Below are 22436 nucleotides of genomic sequence, written 5' to 3' on the forward strand. Positions count from 1 at the left end.
TTTCAGTATTGTGTACAAAGTAAATAATCCTGAACAGCACAGGCCACATTAAAAATAATGAATTAAATTAATAAATTAATTAATAAATTAAATAAAAATTAACTTGTTTTTTTCTCTTGCACATGTTGGGAATTTGCAGTTGCTTTACGGACAGTTTTTCCTCCCACAGCTTGGGGTTTTTTTAGCTGTCTGATTTAGCTGGTACTGCACTGTCTGCTGCTAAGGGGACCGTGGAGTGAGAGCTGCCATGAGTTGCAAGTCCCAAGTCCCACTGCCCACCCTCCCCAGGTGTTCCAGATATCCGTCTCTGTCAGGATGAAGAGATGACTCATCTTTCAAAAAGAAGTACATGGAAGTTTGACTTGAAGCGTTTTTAAAAGTATCTGCAGCCTCTGAGCATTAGAGGTGGCTTTGCCTGGAAGTGTCTGGACAGACTTGTTGGGATCCTTTGCTTGCACCGACCCCGACATCGTTTCACAGGTGCGGATGTGGCTAACATTGCCATGGGGCAGTGCAGAGGCAGGGCACAAGCTGACACAGCCACAACCCAGGTATGTACTCCCTGTCCTGGGTGGGCCAGGGCAGACCCCTCGGCTGCTCTGAGCTGCCACAGTGGCAGTGGGACGGTGCTGGAGGCAGTGTGGTTAATGCTGATGTAGGGAGAGCTGGTCACTGGTGCAGTCATACATAGACACTCACTCTGTGTCAGTGTGGATCATTGCCTGTCCTCTGGCAATCTTCCAGCCTTGGACTAGTTAATCCCACATACCTTCTTTTTGCCCCAAAGATATGTATTACTCAGGACTGAACCCCTATTGCCAGTATGCTTGCATGCACCATGAGGCCCAGCTGCCTTCTCTTTTACCTCACCCTATGATCTAAAATCCCCCCATAACACCAGGTAACATGTCTTTCTCTCCCTCTTCCTGTGACCCTTCTGAACGCTCTCTTCAGAGGATGATGGGCAACACTGGACACTGTTTTCAAAACAGAGTATCTGCAGAGGGGGGCTGCAGCTGCCCAGCCTTCCTGGAAATTTAGAGATGTCAAGGTGCAGATTCAGACACCTGATTTTAGGAAAACCCTTACAGCCTTTGCAACTCATGATGTGCAGTCCATGTTTCTAGCGGCCGCATGCTTGGCCTGCTCATCCCTCATCTTTTGCTTTCTGCTCCCACCATCCTGGTTTTCAACCCTGAGCCTTTTCCTGGGCAGACTGCTGCTTTTGTTTAGGGTTGCCAGGTCAGGAGTGAAGCTCTGTGTGAGTGCACTGGCAAGGACTCAGGGAATTAGGCTCTAGGCCCAATTTTGGCTGGGAGTGAAGCCCATGGAAGTCAATGGGAATCTTTCTGTTGACATAGTGGGCTTTGGAGCAGACCTGGGCTTCGATGTTTTAGAGCAGTGGTTCCAGCGTGAACCTTTGGCACTGCCTGAGTAATAGATAAATATTTTTATATATCCTTTCCAAAGCCCACAACTTGGGTTGGCAGTCAGCATGGAGCTGAGACTGGCAGCCTGAAATGAAGGGACAAAAGCAGTAACATAAACTTCATGTGGCTGAGGGGCATCATTTTCATGTCGTTTCATCCAACTTGATATAAAGAAGGAATTCTCGTCAGTGGCATTTCCAGTCCCAAGGAAAGGGAGGCTTTGACAGAATCCATTAGTGCCTGTCTAAGAAATGATGTTATTCACAATACGTTAATGTTTTTCCAAAGGGAAGTGATGGTGTGTGCGGATGGGTGTATTTCTCATAGATGTTACTTTTCTGTTATTGCACCATTTAATATCACTTTTCTCTAGCAAAAGAGACATTTGTACTTTCATCTGTTCCTACCACAAAAGAGGGACTACTTAGGGATTCACAGGGGACATTTGCCACTGCCCATCTCTCTGGCCTTTTGCAAAACTAAGGCCGACACCAGCCCCCATGTCCTTTGCCAAGGTACCCTGAAGGCATGCTCAGACTGGGGTCACATACACAGTTTCTGTCCTGAAACACTCCTCCAGTGAGGCTGCTTAATAACTAGGGAGACCCTGAGGTAGGGTCTCTGTAAATTCACAATTATGCCTATTTTCATTTTCCTTTCTGGTCATGTTTTCTGCTGTTTCAACAAAGCATCCTAGGTTCCCACCTGCCATTTTCTATGCAGTTTACTTTCTTTCAGGATATTTTCTCTGGGCTATAACCTCCTGAACTTTTCTATAATGTAGAAAATATTTTAAGGAGTTTGTCTTATGGATGCTCATAGACTTCTTATTTCTACTCATAGAAGTGAAGCTTTGTAGTGCCTAAAGCAGTGCATTGAAAGGGGCGGTGTTAACACACTGATATTTTATGCATTTTAAATCTGTTTCCATAGTGATGGAAGCACAATACAAGGAAGGGACTCAGCCCTGCAAGACTTGCAGACTTTCTGAGGCAAACTGAAGCTTAGCGCAGGACTATGCATCTCACTTTTATGGACATCTGCTGATTTTTTACTTCTGTTTGCTCAGTGGGAAGCGTAGTTTGCGTTCCAACTCTGCTCGGACAGCGAGGTATTGCCTGCAGTCTCCGTTTCTGCAAGGTGGTGCTACTTATGTGCTACTGCCGCCCAAGCAGTGGGGAGGACACTAAAAGTATGACATCCTCATCAGTAATTCAAGGCTTAGTGCTGGACTAGGTGTGTGTTACCTTTCATATGTAAAGACATGGCTGGATGCAATGGGAGATGGAGGTTTGATCATTCCAATGTATGTTACCAAGCAATGGCTGCTACCCGTGGGCATACCTGCTTCTTATGAGCTGGGAAGAGCAAGAGGTTATCTGAACCTATAAAGTGTCCTTATTCTACATTTTGCTAGCCAAGGAGTTTGTGTGGCTGTTGTAAACTCTGACATTTGTTATTTCCAGATGCGTTATAAAGCAGAATTAGAATAGATTTGGGTTGGGATATCAATGAAAGAAAACTCTGATGGTAAAGTATTCATATAAAATACACAGCTTTCATAATTAGCCCTAAGACCTTTGTATGTAATAAGCCAAAAAATGTATTAATTATTTTACTTCTGCCAACTCAACAAACAAAAGAACCTTTCTGGCCAGGTGCTGCCATTGCCAAATATGCATTTCAGTTAAACTTTGCTGTGTTTACATTTCTAGATAATAAAATTCTTTGGTTTATGGACTGCCAGAAGATAGAAAGCTGAGATTAAAGTCTCAGATTTGATTAGGTTTGTCGTAAAGTAAAGGTAATCATGAAACAATGACTATTTAATCAATTCTTAGTTATTCGTGTGTTTTGGAGAGGTTCAAGCTTTTGTCAGCCTTACTGTCTTCTTTCTTCTTTGTAATGCATCAGGGTGTGTGGTTGCTATTGAATCTTTTCATTAGTTTGATGGAGGATGAGGATGAGTAGTTCTGGTTTTAAGGAGCCTATTCAGTAATGACAGTGACACAAAAGACAACAGTCTGCTTTGATTTTCACCTTCTGGAAATTTCTTTTGTAGAAAGTATACCTAAAATAATATTGCCAGAATATAAATTCAGTGTGCAGGGACTGCATTTGTTAATGAACACCTCTTCTCCTGTGCAGGCACCCAGCCATCCAGAATCCTCTTTGTCCATTCACGGAGTCTTTTATTTTAATCTTTCCACTTTGTTTTTGATAAACTCGGCTGCAACAGCTTTTGAAATAACCTTTAATGATTTGTTTAGGATATTTATGTTGCCTTCATTATCCCACTATCTCAACATTTCATCACCTACTTCACAGTGTACATGGAAGTGCTGTTGTCCCCACTTTACAGAAGAGAAACTTGAGGACAGAGTGACAAAAGCCATCGGTACAAGGGTTTTAGGAGCCAAGCCCACAAAAAGACGAGTTGGATCCTGTCTTCCTCCTTGTTCCGTCCTGCATTTCCCTTTTCTCAGGCTATCTGGGTGGCAGTGGCTTGGGCTGATAAGATCCATGCCATCCACTCAAACTACTCTTAGCAGGATACCTACACATCCCATCTGCCAGCACGGCCTGTGTTTTTAGAGCTCCTTCAGGAAGACTCCTGCATCCAGCCAGTTTGCTGAAGCCAAGCAGATGATGGCTGTGAGAACCCGTGACAGCTAAGCCTTGCATACGTGTATGTATTCATCTGTGTGAAGGTCTGCTCCAAAGAGTAAAGTGTAGCCAGAGTTTCTCCTGTGTAGCATCACTTGAAGGGTGTTTCACACCCATGACTGAAGCCATCTTGCATCTGCCAAAACATGATAGGGACTTTTTATAGCTGTATTATAAGACCTTTGAAAAATCGGAATGTTAGAGCCTTCTTAACAGAGTAACAGATTGGTTGTGCGTGTATATCAGATAGCTGCATATGGTAGGCATGTCAGACAGTGAAAGGCCATAAAGTATTACCACTCCATAAAACAGTACTTCCTAATATTATTTTTCTGACATTTTTGGCAGTAAACATTTAAAACTTTCATGGAGTATTTCACTTGTGAATCTCAAAACACATGTATTATTGTGTATTTAGGGCTTAATTCAATTCCCAGTAAAGATGAGGACAAAATTTCCACTTTCTTTATTGCACTTGTTCAAGCCCTCAAAGCGAATATTGTCTGTTTAAAGTAGAATAGATACTAATTTGGTCCCATAAAACCACAGATTGTTTCAACTTTCCATGAATTTCTGAATGAATGGATGATCAGATCCCATGATGCTGCTCTCAGATTTGCTGGTGATATGAAAGAAGTGCTTGTGCAGCTGGCTGCATAGCCATGCTGCTCTTCTGTTGCCTATAGTACATGCTCAGCTCCTTTTTACTGTCTTTATATTTTAATGCTCTGCAACAGGGCTGCAAAAAGCTGAATTGGCTTTTAAAGCACAACTTCATTTAGCAGCTCTATGTCTGTGCCCGGTTTTCTTTTGTGCTGCCTGCGGAACAAGGAGGCTGTGTGGTATCTGACACCGGGCTTTTTCCATGATTTATTAACTGTGTCAGAATAGCTGTTGTGAATGCTGGGAAGCTCTTGCATATTGTGACAGTTGATATTGATTATGACAGTTTGTAGACTCTAGTGCGTTGTCAGACAGTGGATCGTATTTTGTCTTCTTGCTATACATACCATGGGCTATAGATCATAGTGTTTTCTTAAGAAAAGGACCCATTGTCCAGCATTCTTGCTGGTATGAGAGAACTTCTGTAGCGTATTGTGCAACAAATAGCAAAATAGTTCAGGCACCCTATGGGACAGGCAAGCAAATGTCAATTGCTTTAAAAAAAAAAAAAAAAAAGTTAATAGTTTGTTCTGCTTCTGGCCTTTCAGGGGAATGAGCTGTGCAGTTGACAGAAGTGGATAAACTAGTCTGAGGATGTCATTTATGAAAATACGGTGGATCCTCTATTATCTGTTGTCCAGAAATCCACAGACCATGCAGGACAAGCAGGTTGCAATGACGATTTTGGCTACTGATCATTTTTAAAGGTTGCTTTGGGTCTTGATGGAGGCTGAAATTACATGTTTCTAGAGTGAGTCTGAGGAAGAGCAGATAAAGATTTCTGCAAACTTGCGAGAAAGTAAAAGCTGGCACGTGAGCTTCTGTGCGTGGCACATCAAACAGATCACCCCGAGTAATGACCTCTTCTGACTGTTTGGTTTTAGCTAGGCAGTAGTAAAGTAGCACACAGGAGAAAAGATTTTTCTGTTTGCCTAGAAGCAGCTTCAGTGTGGAAAAAAGTCAACAACTGAGCTTTTACAGATAGCCTGATCAGGAGGAGGGAGCCAAAAACCATTTGGTTAATTATGCTGCCGTAATTTACTATATTGCTACTATATTACTGGAGGAAAAATCTTCCAATGATACATTCCTTTTTAAAACAAAGCAGCACTTTAGGTGTAGCAGTGCCAGTGAATAGGAAAGGAGCCTTTCTAATTTTTCTGTTCTTGAAAGACCTTTTATAAGACACCATAATGGGTCATAAACTTACGCTTTGAGATAACAGACTTTAGGAAAATGACCTTTGGCAATCCGAGCTATTAGCATTTTGACCTCACACTGGGTTTAGATTGATTCAAATGCAGTTTCTGCTGCGACTTTACATCAATGTGATTAAAAACCCATTTCTGCATGTATCTTATGGTTTAATTGAAATAAATGTAATAGCAGGTTACTTGTGAAACTGTTATTTCTGGGATACTTCGGGCCAAGACTACAGCAGTGATCTGGGACCTAGGGGAACTGGATTCAGTTCTTAACTCTACTGTGGGCCTGATACTGGCCACTCAAACCAGTTCATCTCTGTCATGAGATGAACTCACCCCCATTTCCAGTTGTTTATGAGATCTTTGAGAAGGAACATTTCCTATCAGAAGCCGGTCTTGTTCTCCCCTGGAATTTCTACATGCTGCTGTAATACTAACCATATTTTCTGTAATGCAATCTGTATTTTAATGAATCCTTAATGTTAGCAAGGAGGCAGAATTAAAGTAAGTGGTTTTGTTTCAGTGATGACGCAACTTCCCATTCCATGCTTGCATTGAATTTGTATTAATTATAGTGCTCACTGTATTATAATCATGTTTCATAATGATAGAATGCTCTAGAGTTTCTACATTCACAGCACTACTGTAACCTTCAGGATGTACTGAGTTTTTACAGTGTCATCTCTCGGTCCAGTGTCAGGTATTAGTGCTATATTCATATATTTACAGGTTTTATTGCAGAACATCCACAGCAAAATCAGAAATGCTTTAAAGGAAGGATAAAATGAAAGAGTTTTTAAATGTCTGCTTTTTACTACAGCTGTATTTTAGTTGATTTTTTTTTCTAATTTTCATAAAGTATTTTGAAGAAATTAGGTGTGAGGAATGTAGAAGTTCAAATGTTCAAATGTGAAGACTTGTTTCCTTAGGTGACTTTTATCTAAAAGCTCTGGTCACAGTTCTCTGTCTGTGCATCATTCTGGCTTCTTAAGCCTGAGGCCATGCCTGGAGAAGATAATTTTGGTGTTGTGCTGTGAAAAGCGGCAGCTTCCCAGCACCCATTGTAGAGTAGCTGTGACTTGTATGAAGATCTATTCAGTCGCTATCATGAGAGGCCCCTTCCCCTTGGCCATCCTGGGGCTCTCAGGCTATCTGTTTGCTCACTAGTCCTTGCCAGTTGTTTGCCTGGGATGTTCTCCAGGTGTTCTGGGCTCTTTGAGATGTCTCTTGAGTTGCAATCCTTAAGAGATTTTGTTTTGTTTTTCTGAGTAAAGGCATTGGTAATCACTGCAGAAAGTTTCCCTCTTCCGTCCCAGTGCCCTGAAATGCCTTGCAGGTCCATTTTATTTCCAGGAGACTGCGGGAGCCTCCCTGTCTGTAGGTTGAAGCCTGCTCTCTGACATCACTCTTTCTCTCTTCCTTCAGATGGTGTCCACAGTGTCACGGCAGTCTGCACCCTGCGTGTTACCATCATTACAGATGACATGCTCACCAACAGCATCACGGTGCGGCTGGAGAACATGTCCCAGGAGAGGTTCCTTTCTCCCCTCCTGTCCCTGTTTGTGGAGGGGGTGGCAACAGTGCTCTCCACCGCCAAGGATGGCATCTTCGTTTTCAACATCCAAAATGACACAGATGTCAGCTCCAATATCCTGAATGTGACTTTCTCAGCTTTGCTCCCTGGTGGCATTCGAAACAAGTTCTTCCCCTCTGAGGACCTGCAGGAGCAGATCTACCTCAACAGGACCCTGCTGACCATGATTTCCACGCAGAGGGTGCTGCCCTTCGATGACAACATCTGCTTGCGCGAGCCCTGTGAGAACTACATGAAGTGTGTCTCTGTCCTGAAGTTTGACAGCTCGGCCCCATTCATCAGCTCCAACACCGTCCTGTTCCGCCCCATCCACCCTATCAATGGGCTGCGGTGCCGATGCCCCCCAGGCTTCACAGGTGACTACTGTGAGACAGAGATTGACCTCTGCTACTCCAACCCTTGCGGGAGCAACGGGCAATGTCGGAGCCGAGAAGGGGGCTACACTTGTGAATGCTACGAAGACTACACTGGTATGTGTTTATCTTATCTTTGACCCATGATTTATATGTTAGACCATCAGCTCTGTGTCAAGCTGAAATTGCTGACATTCTTAGTCAAAGGGAGAAAAACTCCTGGCGCTGCCATTTGGTCAGGAGAAGGCTTGTGAGTGTCACATGTCACTTAGGGTAAGTCCCGTATCTCTGTGTATGCATGGTGGTAGGAACCATGCCTTGCTCCAGGTCATGCAGGGGGTCCAACAGCTGGTGAAGCAATTTGCATTGTGTGAATTTCTGCTCAAAATGCTTTATGCAAACATATTTCTTCTGCCTGGAAGGAAGACGGTGAGACACATCCCTTGGCTCATGGTTTTGAATGTTAACGCCTTCCTGGCCCCTTAGCAGTTCCCTCGTACCAGGGTATAGTGGGGATGTGCAGCCTCGGTAGAAGGTTATCAACCCTTGGTCATCAACAAGCACAGAGCATGAGGATGGTTCACGGTCCCAAGAAACTGCAGTAGTACACATTTAAGGGAAATACTGCAAGTCAGTTCCCGTTTGTAAATATCCAGATAAACCCCAGAAGGATGTAGCTGCTTCCAGGCCTGTCTCCAGCAGCCTGCTGAGGAACATACTTTGCCTCATCATGGGCTTGACAGCTAATAAAGATCAAAGTGCTGCTTCTCAAATACTCCTGAGAAGTTATGAAAGAATATTAGCTGAATGTTTTCTGGTACTTCTGTAAAGTCAGTGGGATTATTTATGTATTTGAAATTGCACACGCATTTAAGCATTCTGCACTGACGTGCTGCCGGCTGTAATTTACACTGACGGCTCAGCAATGTCTGCTGTGACCCCTGCAAACAAGGGGTGAAGCAGAGGGGGCTGTTCCCAACGCTGCCTCTCACCACTGAAGTTATAAAAAATTGAAAACATAAATTATTTAAGTCTCCATGTAAAAAAAATCTATATGATGTGTATATGTACTGGGCTGGATCCAGCCCTCTAGGTGGAAGGGTTTTCCTTCACTTTCTGTGGCTTTTGGCTCGAGGCTGTAATTAAAAATGGGACGGTGGAAGGAGTCAGGAGTCAGTGAGCAGGGACATGGCAGCAGCAAGTGAACTGGGCTTCCCCCAGCAAGGGGCACAGGAGATGTTCCCTGAGATCAGAGCAGGGCTTAGGGCAGCAGGACCTTCCTAAGGAGATGCAGACGAACTTTTTGCATAACTGGTGAAACCCTGAATAGAGCTGTGAGATGGTTGGGATATTTGAGCTTTGTTGAGGAGTGGTTTTCCTGTCAGGCTTCTCATGAATGAATTCCACAGTGAAATACATTATAGTGTCCTTTATCCATTAGATACAGCTAATGCAAAATACGTGCAGCACTGGGCATGACAAAGTAGATTTTATGGCCAGTTTATTTCATTTAACATGTTTATGTACTATTATACTGTAAATAGGAATGGTTAGAAGTAGCAAGTTTCATTAAACAAAGATATGAATATAAATAAAGTTAATTCATCCATGTTAAGAGACAAGGTTTTGGAATGACATGCATTCCCTACATCACATTTTGACGGTCTCTTGCTAGAAATCTTCAGAAAAAAAAAGGCTAAATATGCTTTAAAAATGAAAGAGAATAATCTTATATTAATAATTGATGAATGTATTTAATAATTAACACTGTAGTCAGAACAGACACTGTACATATTTAGAGGAGAGGCACCATATTATTCATACAGAAAGAAAGATTTGATCTGTAACTGTATTTTCAGTGCATAGTTGTCAAGTTAAAAATTAACTGTCCTTCTGCCAGGATATTAAAGTGACCAGAAGTTAAGGAGTGAGCATTGTTTACAGCCCTGCTATCTTTAGGTTTCAGTTAACCATACTTCAGTGAAATACTTTATTCTTTGGAAGGACAGTTCATGTCATAATCATAGTCAGGTTGGCCAGGGGAAAACACACCCAACCGTGATCAGGAGAGCTCTGGAATCCCTTACCCTGTAAATTGATACAAATATTATTGAACATCTCTGTTTTATTGCTGAATGAATGCAATAGAAATTTAGTATCTACTCTGTTGTTGGTTTAGGTTACATTAGTGCCTTTAGGCTCCATGTTGCATGGTTTTTTCCATCAAACCTGACACACTTGCCCACATATGGTGGTCATTAGTTGGTTGATTTTCATCCCCTTTACAGAATGAGGTGGAAAATGTTATCAACAAATAATCTTATTACCAGAAAAATTTTATGAAGATTCATTATTGAATCTTGTCCCAATCTCCTTTAACAACTGTTACTTTACCTATGATTTTTGTCCTTTCTTTAAATACATTCATATCCATTTGCAAGTTCAGTTTATATCTATTAATCATAATACTCTGTTTTCTGCTTGTATATAAATATTATTGTTTACAATGATCCAGATTTTATATCTATTTAGTATTTAAACAGCATAGGTTGGTTTCAGTAACAGCAGTGTGTAAGGGCTCATGGAATGCAGTGATCATAAATCGGAATAAGCAGAGAATTGTTAAGGCTGAAAGTCAGGAGATTCTGGTATTACTGAAATGTTACTATGATATTAACTCAGTGTAGTAACATACCAGTATGAGGTACTTAGGAATCTTTGAATTATTTGTAAAAGATGAAATATGAATGGTAATAGTCAATGAAGTGCAGTCTGCTCTGGGACCTCTCATATTTCCATTTCCCAGTTAAGAGCCTACGTAGAAAAATAATTACAAGGAAATACTAAGATCTGTCATCTCTCTGGGGAGATATACTGCAACTTGATGAGAAATCACTACACAGTCATAACCCTGTACTGAATCTATCCAACTGGTCACCTATTAAAAATACAGCATTTATTTCCTGTAGACGATAATTATGTCCTATCTTAATTGGATGGAATTTCCCCCCATTTTTCCACCCCGCTTTGAAGCCCTCCATTTGTTTTGATGTAATTGTTAGTCATTTATACATGATGAAAGTTTCTCTGTCTTCAGGAGTCTTCTGTTACGGTCACAAAGGTAAACTGAGCTTCTACAAGATATTTCTGAAACCTGATTACTGGCTAGTTTGGGGTGATTTGGAATTAGCTTCACTTCCTGTGATGTAAGGAGGTGAGTGAAGAAGGACATATATTTTTAATCATTTTTTTTCAGAATAGCGACCCGTCTAACTTATTTTCTTTATATACAGGTTAGTGTAGAGAAGTGAACAATGTGCACACTAACAATTGTGCCATTGATAGCAGGGCTATGTGCACGGCTAAAGGGTTAAAGGATGTAATTTAAGTTAAGCAAACAAATTTAATGAACTTGAACACTGCGGAAAGCCTGTGTAATTTTTTTCAGCTTTATGTCATGTATCTTTGAGCACTGCAGAAGCAGCTGAGATGAACTGTAGGTGAAGGCTTGGGACAGAGCTGGAATTGTATGTACTCCCCAGGGGCAAACCCCTGAACAACAAATGCATCATGTCATCCACACCGGGTTTGGAGGCATGGTTGCCACAGTGATTCCCGAATGAGCTGTACTTCCAGCCCCATCCTGATGCCTCCTATAGAGAATACCACTGTGGCCCTAAGTCACCACCTTTTTGGGCCCTGCCATGAGTGGGTGCCTCCTCCCATCACTGGGTCCTCCTGCTGCTCTTGCCGCAGTTCAATGCCCGCAGTCCTGCTCAGCAGCCACTGCGACTGTTCCCTACAGTTGTGCTCCCAAAAAGTAAATTTTAATTGGCACAGAACAAAAGCACTCCAATGGGATCAAAAAACCAAACCAACCCCTGAAATAAGGAAGAGATTTAATGTTCCCACAGTTCTCCTTAGCATACGGCATTCTCTCTGCCTCCTTTGCTACGTAACCCCTAGCAAGGAGCAATTTATAGGGAAAAAGATCATCAGAGAATTTCTCATATCCTCTGCATCTCTCCTTGGATTTCACTTCAGAGAGGGGAGAAATCTTAAGTGGTTGTAAATCTTCTAGTAATCAAATACAGCAATTAGAGATCTTTTATGTGTTATACTTTTTCCCTCCTAATTTATTTTTGTGATACCATATTGACATGAGGAATCATGACATTTAATGTGGCCACTGTGAATTCTGACTTTGTGTCATGAGAAGGTAATTATAGCTGTTTTCACAGCGTCGTGCCAGAAGTCCCTATTCATTTTGTTTAGTAAGTTCGCAGCATTTGGCTCTTGCAAACATATAGCAGTAAAAGTACATGTGAAGATTTGCTTCTGCGTTATCTTTACTTATATCCATTCTTCAGATAGTAATTTCCCAGCTCGGTCTGATACCAGATTCTCATTTTTCAGGCCAGAGAGATTTATTTGTGAGAATTTCAGCTTTCAAGTAGAGAAATCTGGCAGCCAGGGTAGCCGTAATGAATGTTTTATCTTGGGCGAGAGGGTCTGAAATTCCACTCTTGCTTACACTTCTGCAGCTCTGCTGGAGCAGTGGGACCACAGGTGTGTAACAGCCAAATCCTGTACAAAAAAACACTTAATTTGGTTCCTTCAGGTTCCCTACTGCATCTTTAACTCCTTGTTTAGCTTATGAAAGGGCATGGCTTTGTGACAGCATGGCTGAAAAAAGATTATCCTCACAGGGTTGTGGGGCTTTGCGAGCACTTTCAAACACTGTGACCAAGTTTGACTTTAATACAAAACACCAAATAACAAATTCTGTCATTGCCAAACGCTCCCATAAATGTAGGGACATTGGCCATGGTATGGGACAGCTTTGTGGGTCACCTTTCTGATACCTCATTCCAATGTTAAGGCAACACACTGAAGGTACTAAAATGTTTTGTATCATTGCTGCCTTAAGTGTCCCTTAGTCCAGGTCTACAAAGCTATGCTACTGGATGCCAGATGCACTTATATAATAAAGCGATGAAAACAGCCTAGGCAAGGTCTAATACTGTAAAAATTAGTATATTCAATTTCAGGAGTTTAAATATAATTGCAGTTATTAGGGTGCTGGGTGATTTGCACTATTTTCAGAATTTAAAGGGTGTCTATTTTCCCATTTGCAAAAAGTCTTAACAGCTTTTTGTGAAGTTTTTCTGCTGATTTTGGATGCAGGAAAAGTCAAGGAAGAGCACTGACTATCAGCCTATTAATAACTTCTGTTGTTTCTCAGTGCCTCAGAGGAGAATACCTGGTTGCCTTTCCTTGAAGTTTCTGTATGGCAATACTGTGAGAAAGCTTACGTAGGGTGGTTGCACCCCCGTGAAGGTCTGTATAACACTGGAGGTCTAGCAATTTTTCATCTTTTTCAGCAGTGCTATGCCATGCCGTTGTTAAAATGTTTGTAGTGAAACTGAGTCTTCATAACTGCAACACAATTTCCCTTTGATTGCTGTGGGCCTGTCACTCTCTGCAGCTGAGAAAACTATTAGTAGTACGATTAGTACTCCTTAGTTTTGTTCTCTGCTCAGATGTCCCAGCACAGTCTTTTCCATTAATCTTCAGCTTTCTCTGTCTCATCAGCTTTAAATTTTTGTGAGGAAAGCCTTCTTCTGCCTTTATTGAATAGGCAGACATCTCTTGGTGTAGACATGGCAAGCTGTGTCCCTGTTGTTGGCAGCAGTTGTGTACAGATGGGTACCTCTGTTTCCTCCCAGCCTGCGGCCCCTTCCAAGCCCCCAGAGGCTCACAGCCCTTGGGCAACTGGCAAGGATGCCATAAGCAGTGCAATGGATGGTCCAGAAGCAGAGCTTAACTCCTCTGAACATTTTTCAGAGCACAACCAGTGCAAAAGCTGGAAAAGCCTATCATTTTCTCTTTTTATGATCTTCATCATTCAACTATGTACTGTGAGACACAGCATCTCATAAATCTTACTCTCAGCGCTTTGATGTTTCCCCATACGACCATTGCATTTGCCCATGCCAAAAAGCAATGAACCCCAGATGTTGTCTCATGAGCTGACTTAATATCTAAGCGTATAAGGAACCCATACAACCTATTCTTTGCAATTAGCCATGGATAATAAGTCTTCCATTGGCTATTGGGCAGTGCATGCAGCATTTGAAGAGCACAGCAGTCAACTGTGATATTTCCTTTCCTTTCTCTCCTTTTAGTGCACTATCCATTTTGTGTCATGAATTTCTGTCCTAGTTTCGGCTGGGATGGAGTTAATTTTCTTCCTAGTAGCTGATATAGTGATGTGTTTGGGATTTAGGATGAGAATAATGTTGATAGCACACTGATGTTTTAGTTGTTGCTGAGCAGTGCTTACACTAAGTCAAGGACTTTTCAGCTTCTCATGCTGCCCTGCCAGCGGGGGAGGCTGGGGGTGCACAAGCAGCTGGGAGGGGACACAGCCAGGACAGCTGACCCAAACTGGCTGAAGGGATATTCCATACCGTATGGTGTCATCATCAGTATATAAACTTGGGGGAAAGCTGGATGGGGGGCTGCTGCGCAGGAACAGGCTGGGCATTGATCAGTTGGTGGTGAGCGATTGTTTTTCATTTGCATCAGTTGTTTTTCTTGGGTTTTATTTCTCTCTTTTTGTTATTTTCCTTTTCATTATTATTATTATTATATAATTTAACTGTTGTTATCTCAACCTATGAGTTTTCTTACTTTTACCCTTCCAATTCCCTCCCCCATCCCACTGCGGGGGGGGAGCTGTGTGGGGCTTAGTTACTGGCTGGGGTCAAACCACAACAATTTCTGAAAATAAGTATTAGTTGTTGATACTCAGATTAAGAGGTATCACCTGGCAAAATTCTTGCTTTTGGGTCTATATATATTGTCAGAGAACTATGACTTCAGATAATTACAAGCTGTACCTGTGCAAAACACTTTTCATCTAAGGATTGCTGTGGTCTCTGCAAAAGTTACTCACAGCATAGGAAGCCTCTGAGACACCCCCTTGAGCATGAGGGTGCTGTCCCCCTCACCAAAGGGATGGGAGGCTGAGGCACGGTATCTTCATCTCTTCCAGGTCACATAAAAGCAGTCACTGGCAAGTCCAGAGCAGCTGAGGCAGGTCCTCTGGGCCATTCCTGGGCTGCCCATGTCTGGAAATGTGGGGAGATCCCTATGAAAGACATTTCTTTCCCGACACAGACTCTCAGCAGAAGCCTGCATGCCCACTCACCTGCTGTGAGATTTATCGTGCATGTTAAAACAGGTCCTTGCTTGGTTTTGTGGCAAGGCTTACTGTTAATGTGTGCAGGGATGGGGCCAGGACGCCACAGCCTTATGGCTGGACCCAAGTGATGCTGGGTTGGGCCTGAGGCAATGGCCCAGCTAGCAGAACTGCATGACAGTCCAAAAGATAACTGAAATAATAAAAACAGAGTACAGTTACATCTTTATATAACACAGTCAAAAGCTGAAGTCTATTAAACTTTTAAATATTGTCATGTTTCTGTTGATTATATTCCTGTCCATGTCACCAAGTCAGAGGAGATGGATGTTGGAAGTCTGGAGTTTATATTAGATTCACAGGACTCACTGAAGAGGTCTACCACTTCTGCAGGTGGATTTTTATCTGGAGAATATGTCCTTCAGCTAATCTTCAACCTATGCTCGCTTGTCAGGATGCAAAAAGCCTTTTCTAATTGGGTTATTGTGGTATATTTGTTGACAGTTTAGTTCTCGAATGGTGTAAATGGCCTGCAGCCTTCACATCAATCTGCTATGCTTTTTCCTAAACCCAAGCAGAGAGTTATCACATTATCCTCATCTTGATGGGCATAAACTAGCTACTGTTTAAAGTTTGAAAGTTTTCCCAGTCGTGTACGAACCCTCCCCAGCCCCTGTCCCAAGATGCTGCACGTGAGATGATCTTTGATTCAGCTGAACTCTGCAAGTGCTGGGGGTTCAGATGCCTCTTCTGCAGCCTTGCTTCTTATCCTCCTTGCCCGTGGAAATAATTGCACTGATCAAAGTCCTTTGCTGTCATGTGGAAACCCAGCTACAGACTTAATGTTCTGTTTGCACTTTTTAATCAGTTTTTGAATAGTGTGACAAGACTTCTATTATACTGGGTGCTCCCGCAGTGGAGGTGTGATGGGTGCTTTGTAAAATCAAGCAGCAGATCACACACTAATCACTTAGCCCTGGCTTCAGAAAGTACCTGAGTAATTCATCACCAATATACTTACAAATTCAGCTCTTTCAAACAGTTCAGGGTCTAGGAAATCTTCCTTACTGATTACAGCTTATTTTCTTTTGCTTCTCCTTAAGATGGCTGCATCACTGGCCTGTTCTCTTCATTTAGCCATTCCCCTCATTTGTCACCTGCAGAGTTTCTCTCTGATGATTTTACACTTTCTCTCCCATTGTTGATAATTTCAAGTAGCATACAGCTAAAACTCAGTATCCAAAGAACTTGGGCAATAACCTGTTTGAGGATGGTTCCATGCTTACAATTACATTTTTACACCTACTTGCTATTAATGCCATTGATGTCTGTTAGATTACATTACAATATGGAGAGAAGGTAGATTCTTAATTGTGGGCTGTATGGTATGAAGTCAAGGAGCTTGCACACATGAGAGGCCTGTGAGCACACACTGCAAGGTGACGGTGTTGTAGCTCTTGAACAAGTGCAGCCCCGGTTCTTCTACAATATAGGCCTTTAATACCAAGCCCTAATGGCCAGGTATAATCACAGGATGGTTTGGGTTGGAAGGGACCCTTGAAGATCATCTAGTCCAACCCTGCTGCCATGGCTAACATTGGCTTTAGTCTCCTTTCCTTAAAGTCAAATCTCGTTAAATCCCTGATGTGACCTGAAGCCATGCCAAGCTAAGCTTGTGTTTGCTGTCAGGCAGCTGGCTTTACATGAGCAAGGCAAATGCTAACCTGTTGTGGGTACCTGCCTACCTGTGGCACCTGACCTCTCCTTCCCACCTCTTGGCAAGAAAATGTCCTATGAGTATGAGCTTATCAGTTAGTGGTGTTCAGTGGGAGAGAGATACGTATTGAGCACCTCAGGCTTCCTGTTGGCATTCTGGTTAACAACAGACCGGTCTAAATATAGATTTCCCTTTGTTCTAGCATACGTGAAATCTCTTTTATTGTCTTTAATCTGTTGTATATATATATTTCTTTCTGAATGATCTTGCTCTGTCAATTTTCAGCAGCTTTTAGGCTCTTGTACTCATGGGATTGATGGGATTTCTGTTACCACACCTAAATGGGAGTCACAGTTCTTCCAGGCTTTTTGAAAACCTTTGTTATAATGCATTTGCTTATCTTCATTGATATAACTAAAAATAAAAAGGTGGAAGGTGGAGCATAATTACACAAAGTGGAATTATTTGATATTACAATTTTATAGATACATGTAAAACCCTTCCTCACTGATGTAGCTAAATTCCCACACACTATCATAATTGTGAACATATATATGCATTGCAGAACATTGATCTCAGAGAAACTACACACACTGAGGTTTGTTTTAATTAAAATATTTAAAGTAGAAGTTTATTAAACAACAGCCAACTTCTCTGTGACCATAGCTTACAATTGTGTTTTTATTAATTTAGCCAAGTTGAGCCTTGTACAACATAAAACTTTTTTTTTTTTCCTCATAGTTTAATGTCAGAAGGGTTAGCTGGATAAAATTTTAAGCCACACAAATGCATTCTAATAGACCCAACCATACACTTGCAAGGTGTCAAAATAGCCCCTTTATTAGACTACCATTTAAGTGGGGTTTTTTTTGCCAATGGCTAGGTGTCTTGGTTGTTTTTTTCTCACTGAAAACAAATCAGAGAGGGAGAAAGGAGAAGAGAAAGGAGGAGAAAAAACCCAACAACTTGCCTTTAAGTTATTTGTGGGGAAGATAAAATCATAATGAGATAGTGTTTTTTCCAATATGTCTCATGTTCTGGAAAGCCCCTTACAATGTTCATAGTAGATCAGAGGTGAAAGCTGAAAAAAATTCCAGGAAGGCTGGAATTAAATATTTTAGATCTTCCAAAACAAAAAAGAAATTTTACTTCCAAGGAACACGGTAATGGGGCTTCTTTTCTCCTGGCTTTAAATACAAAACTGGGAAACAGAACTGGGAAGCCCCCTTACAATTCAGTAAGACTGAATTATGAAAAACATATTTGACTTCTGTATGTATTTATAATTCTCAAGTTAGGCATTTTTATTTTCATCAGTAGATAAACGGCAGGAAAGTGGCAGAAAGAACAGTTGGGTGCAGAGATGAGGGTATCAGGATGATGTCCTGTTAGGGAGGAAAAAAGTATAAAGTAGTTTCTTGTGTGTCTGTTCTTTGTGTTATGGTGATTGAAAGCTTCGACAGTTGAGCACCAGACTGAGGCACTTAGCCTTGCACATCAAGATAATTACAGTTCTCCAATACAGTTGTGCAGAGCATGGTGGGAACCACAACTTCATTGTTGTTGCAAATGCTCTTTTGTTGAGAGCATCATGGTTCAGTGCCTTCATCCCAGCCCCTGCTCCTCCTGGGGCTGGGTTTTGTTCTGCGACCTGCACTGTACGGTGCCCCTGAATCGCAGCTTCTCGAGCAGTCATCAGCCCGAATTTTACATTTCAAAAAATCGAGATGAAGATACTTTACTTCAGGCTGTCTCTCAAATTCTCCATAGCTAAGCATATGAGAGCTATTATACAGAATTTTCCAATATAATAACTACAAAACAGATTTTAATTAGATAGGGCCACCCAGCTTCAAGGGGTCAGCACACTGATGTGCATATTGTAAGAAACGTTATTACAAAGATGAGTGTCTTAAATTAATAACTAAACACAGTATAGATCACACAGGAAAGTATATTAACTCTAACAAGATGGTAATAATTTAAAGTGACTTTAAAATAAAGCCACATTTTACAAAAAGGCTGAATTTTAATCTACTAAACCATTGTAAAAAGAATTAAGTACAAGCTGTGGAAACTGACTGGATTAATTTTCAATGAGTCTGTTTAAAAATATTTTTTAAAAAAGTAACTTCTGAATTTCTACCTATTATGTAGATTTAAAAATACGTTGATTTTGAGATTTTCTGTGTAAGATGTATGTGACATTACAAGGCCTTTTTCAGGAGTTATTAAGAAAAAGTCAGCTTCCATGATTAAGTTGCTTTTTGTTTTCAGTTCCTGACCTGTTTATGAAATATTTTTTGAGGCTACCAAAACACAAGATTATGGGATTATCTTTTTAACCCTAATCCTTTTAATTTGACAAGAAAAAGGGCATTTTTGATTTTTTCAAAATTTGCCTTCCATGTATAACAGTGGAAATTTGATGAGCATCAGGGTTTTTTTGCCAGTTCTATCTACTCCAAGCAAAACCTCTGGACTCCTACAATACACAATAAAGACAGTTATACAGTGCTTCTAACTATAACTTTCTTTTAACCTAATACTTCTCATATAAAATGAAAATATAAAGCTCTGAAATCCTAGCCTGCTAAGTTGTAAGTACGATAGTAGATTTAATTTAGGCATGTTTTTCAGTTGCTTTATTAATATTTTATGGCTTCTCTTCAATTATTCTCACTAATTGGCCATTATGCTTCTTTCCACCAGAGTGTCTGGAACCACCTAGGACGTTAAGGGGCATGATTTGGTTCGAGGTCTGCCTATTTCTAAATGCCATCATTTTTACCATAGCATTGGATTACGCAGAAGGTGTGAGAATGAGATTTTCTTCTGAAAACTTCTAGTTTATGGAAAACACAAAAAGGCTCTCACCAGTCTTCCTGTAATGAAGGAATAGAGTTAGCTGCTTGTGCAGTTAATCCCAGCGGGCTGCTGGGGACCAGGGCAGATGGCTTCTTCTGTGCTTTGTCTCATTCTGAGCTGAAACATCAAGCCCGTAAGAGCTACATGGTAAAAATTAAACGGGATCTTACTGCAATAAAGGCTGGATTCTCCTGAAGAAAACAGTAATGTTTGCCACTAAAAGGGAGACCTGATCTCCTTTTCTGCATATTCCTGAGCCGTCTTCTTCCTCTTTTTCTGAGGCCAGTTATTTACAGGCATGTTCCCTTTTTCAACTGCTTTGAGATGTTACCTTGCTCAGAAATAAGTGCTAGAGCTTTCCCCTCCCCTACCAATTTGGGAACTGGGAGTTGCAGCCTTTTGGTGTCCTCCTCTGTGGAAAGCAGCTTAGAGAAACCAGGCTGAAAGTGAGCAGGAAGCCTGATGGTGCCTGAAAGCACATTGATTTTCCAGCTCCCGAGTTCCTGTTGATAAAAGATGTGACTGCACACACACCCCTGGCCCGGCCATCACACCTCACTTGCTTTCCTCATTCACATAAATAGTTTAATATATTCTGAAAATCCCAGGCCGAATGAGGCCAAAATGGTCTGTGGAACAACGGCCTTGGGGTATTAATGGTGCCAGTGGTGGTTCCCAGTAAAAATTGTAACTTTGCATGATGAAATAGGTTTTTTTGTCATCTATGCAGGGGCATGCAGAGTCTGTGAGTGCTCTTTTTCTTTCTCACTGCTGCCCATGGAAGGAGGTGAGAACTAGGTATGGCAGCTGGTTCCCATGCTGAAGTGCCTGCAGGTGCGCTGAGATGCAAATACCAACCAGACTGCAAAGGCTGTCCTGAAGGGAACGTGTCCTTCAAGTCATGGTGGCTGCTCCAGTCTTTGGTTCCCTCCATGTGCCCCTCCTCAAGTAATGCTCCTGGAGATGAATCAGGGGGCGTGGAGAGCACAGAAAACAAAATATAGTATCAGGTGAATATATAGTAAAGGTGGAGGATGATTGTTTCTCTTAAAAATAAGGGAAGAGAGGGATATTCCTCTGTAAATGAATGTAAGTGTGTTATGCAGAGGTGTGTTTTGTTCTTACACCTCCAGCTTTCTCATTGGTTTTAAGGTGGGATTTTTAGGAAGAGATTTATTCCAAGTAAGACATAATGCAAATTGCAGACACAATGGCATAGTCTAATTTGAGTTTTATCTTTGACATCTACAGTAATGTTTTTCCCCTGCTAAATACATCCAGAGATAAAACTTAGGCTTTTGAAAGGCACTGCTTCATCACCATATCTTAACCCAAATCAGTGCAATTTGCATTATTATAATTGTCTTACATATAAACCTGCCACAGAGCTCAATATATACTAGAAATTTTGGTGCGTTTCTTTTTTCTCTTGTGTAGATTTGTGCTGTATATAGAACTGTGTGAGAGACAGAACCTAAAAAGGTCTCTAAAGCTTTACCTTACAGGTCAAATGCAGAAGGAGATGACACCTTGTGAGGGCACTGTACATTACAACAAATTATTCAATAATTTACAGAACTTAGAGATAGTTGTAAAATCAGCCAAGAGTAATGATTAAGACATTAAGACCCATTGGACCCCATAGAGCAAAAATCATTGCATAGCTGTGCCAAGCTGAAGGCGTGGGTGTTTTCTTTCTCATTCTCCTCTGCCACATCTAAGTTATTCAAAAAAAGTGCTTTTCCTCAGCATTTCCTTAGAAGCTTGGGGGTGATTACATCCAGTGCTGTGGGAGCAGGCAGCAGGGAGAAGCCAGGCACATTGTGTGCACCTCTGCCCACCTGCCTGAGCCAGGAGAACAGTGCCCAGGCTTCATGCAGAGATGGCTCTGCATGAGTTGCCATTGAGCATGCACCCCAGCTCTGCAAAACAACACATTGAGGCTTTTTTGGAGGCACTGGCACTAATCCGTGGGCTGTAAAAACGTGAGTTATCTCTTTTCTTTCCCAAAGCATAAGGTTGAGTTCAAAATGGAGTGTTTTGTTAAATGGAGAATGTTTTACTGTGGTGTCTGGCTCCTTGCTCATTAAGGTGCTATAGGGAAAAAAAATCACAGTACTTGTAATAAGTGTTGGTAACACTTCTGGTGCTCACACCACTCCTGGCCTCATTGCTGGAAGGTGAAAGGCGAGCTATCTGGTGTAGACAGAGTGGAAGCTTAATGACTGAGGATTTTTAATACTCAACAAATATACAATGAAGAGAGCACAGGTATTAAAGACTCAGTCATGACTTTTGTCTGTGCTCTGTTCCTGCCAGCGCTGGTGGAAGTTGCATAGGAGGACAAGGTCCAGTGACCATTCAAATTAAGCATATACATCTTGAGAACATGCTCATAATTTCTGGAATCCACAGACTAATTCATTTCTCCAACAGATGTGCCCCAAATATCACTAATCCTCCTCAGTATTGTTTATTTTTTTCCCCAATTATTCCTTCTAATTTAAACATAAAAGCACAAAAAAACCCAAATCCCAAATCATCCATCCATCCATCCATCCATCCATCCATCCATCCATCCATCCATCCATCCCTGCAGGGTGTCTTTTGTTTTGCTTTGGTTTGTTACCAGGGAAGGGGAGGAGACAAGGAGAAGAGGAACATCTTTGCTCAGGCTGGTGCTGCACTTAGGATCCTGGGCCAGATTTTGGACTGGCAAGGGGACGGGTACC

The 22436-nt window shown here is 41.5% G+C and overlaps 1 protein-coding gene across 5 annotated transcripts in view; it reads left to right on the top strand.

Annotated features, from left to right (window-relative positions):
* Positions 1-22436, top strand: part of CELSR1 (cadherin EGF LAG seven-pass G-type receptor 1) — a 177011-nt gene that overhangs the window by 62818 nt on the left and 91757 nt on the right. For all 5 annotated transcript variants that reach the window (XM_074827725.1, XM_074827728.1, XM_074827727.1 and 2 more), the window contains exon 2: positions 7391-8029. In XM_074827725.1, the coding sequence (XP_074683826.1) occupies positions 7391-8029 (639 nt within the window). The remainder of the gene's footprint in view (positions 1-7390; positions 8030-22436) is intronic.

Source organism: Strix aluco, chromosome 5 (assembly GCF_031877795.1).
Source record: "Strix aluco isolate bStrAlu1 chromosome 5, bStrAlu1.hap1, whole genome shotgun sequence".
Taxonomy (NCBI): domain Eukaryota; kingdom Metazoa; phylum Chordata; class Aves; order Strigiformes; family Strigidae; genus Strix; species Strix aluco.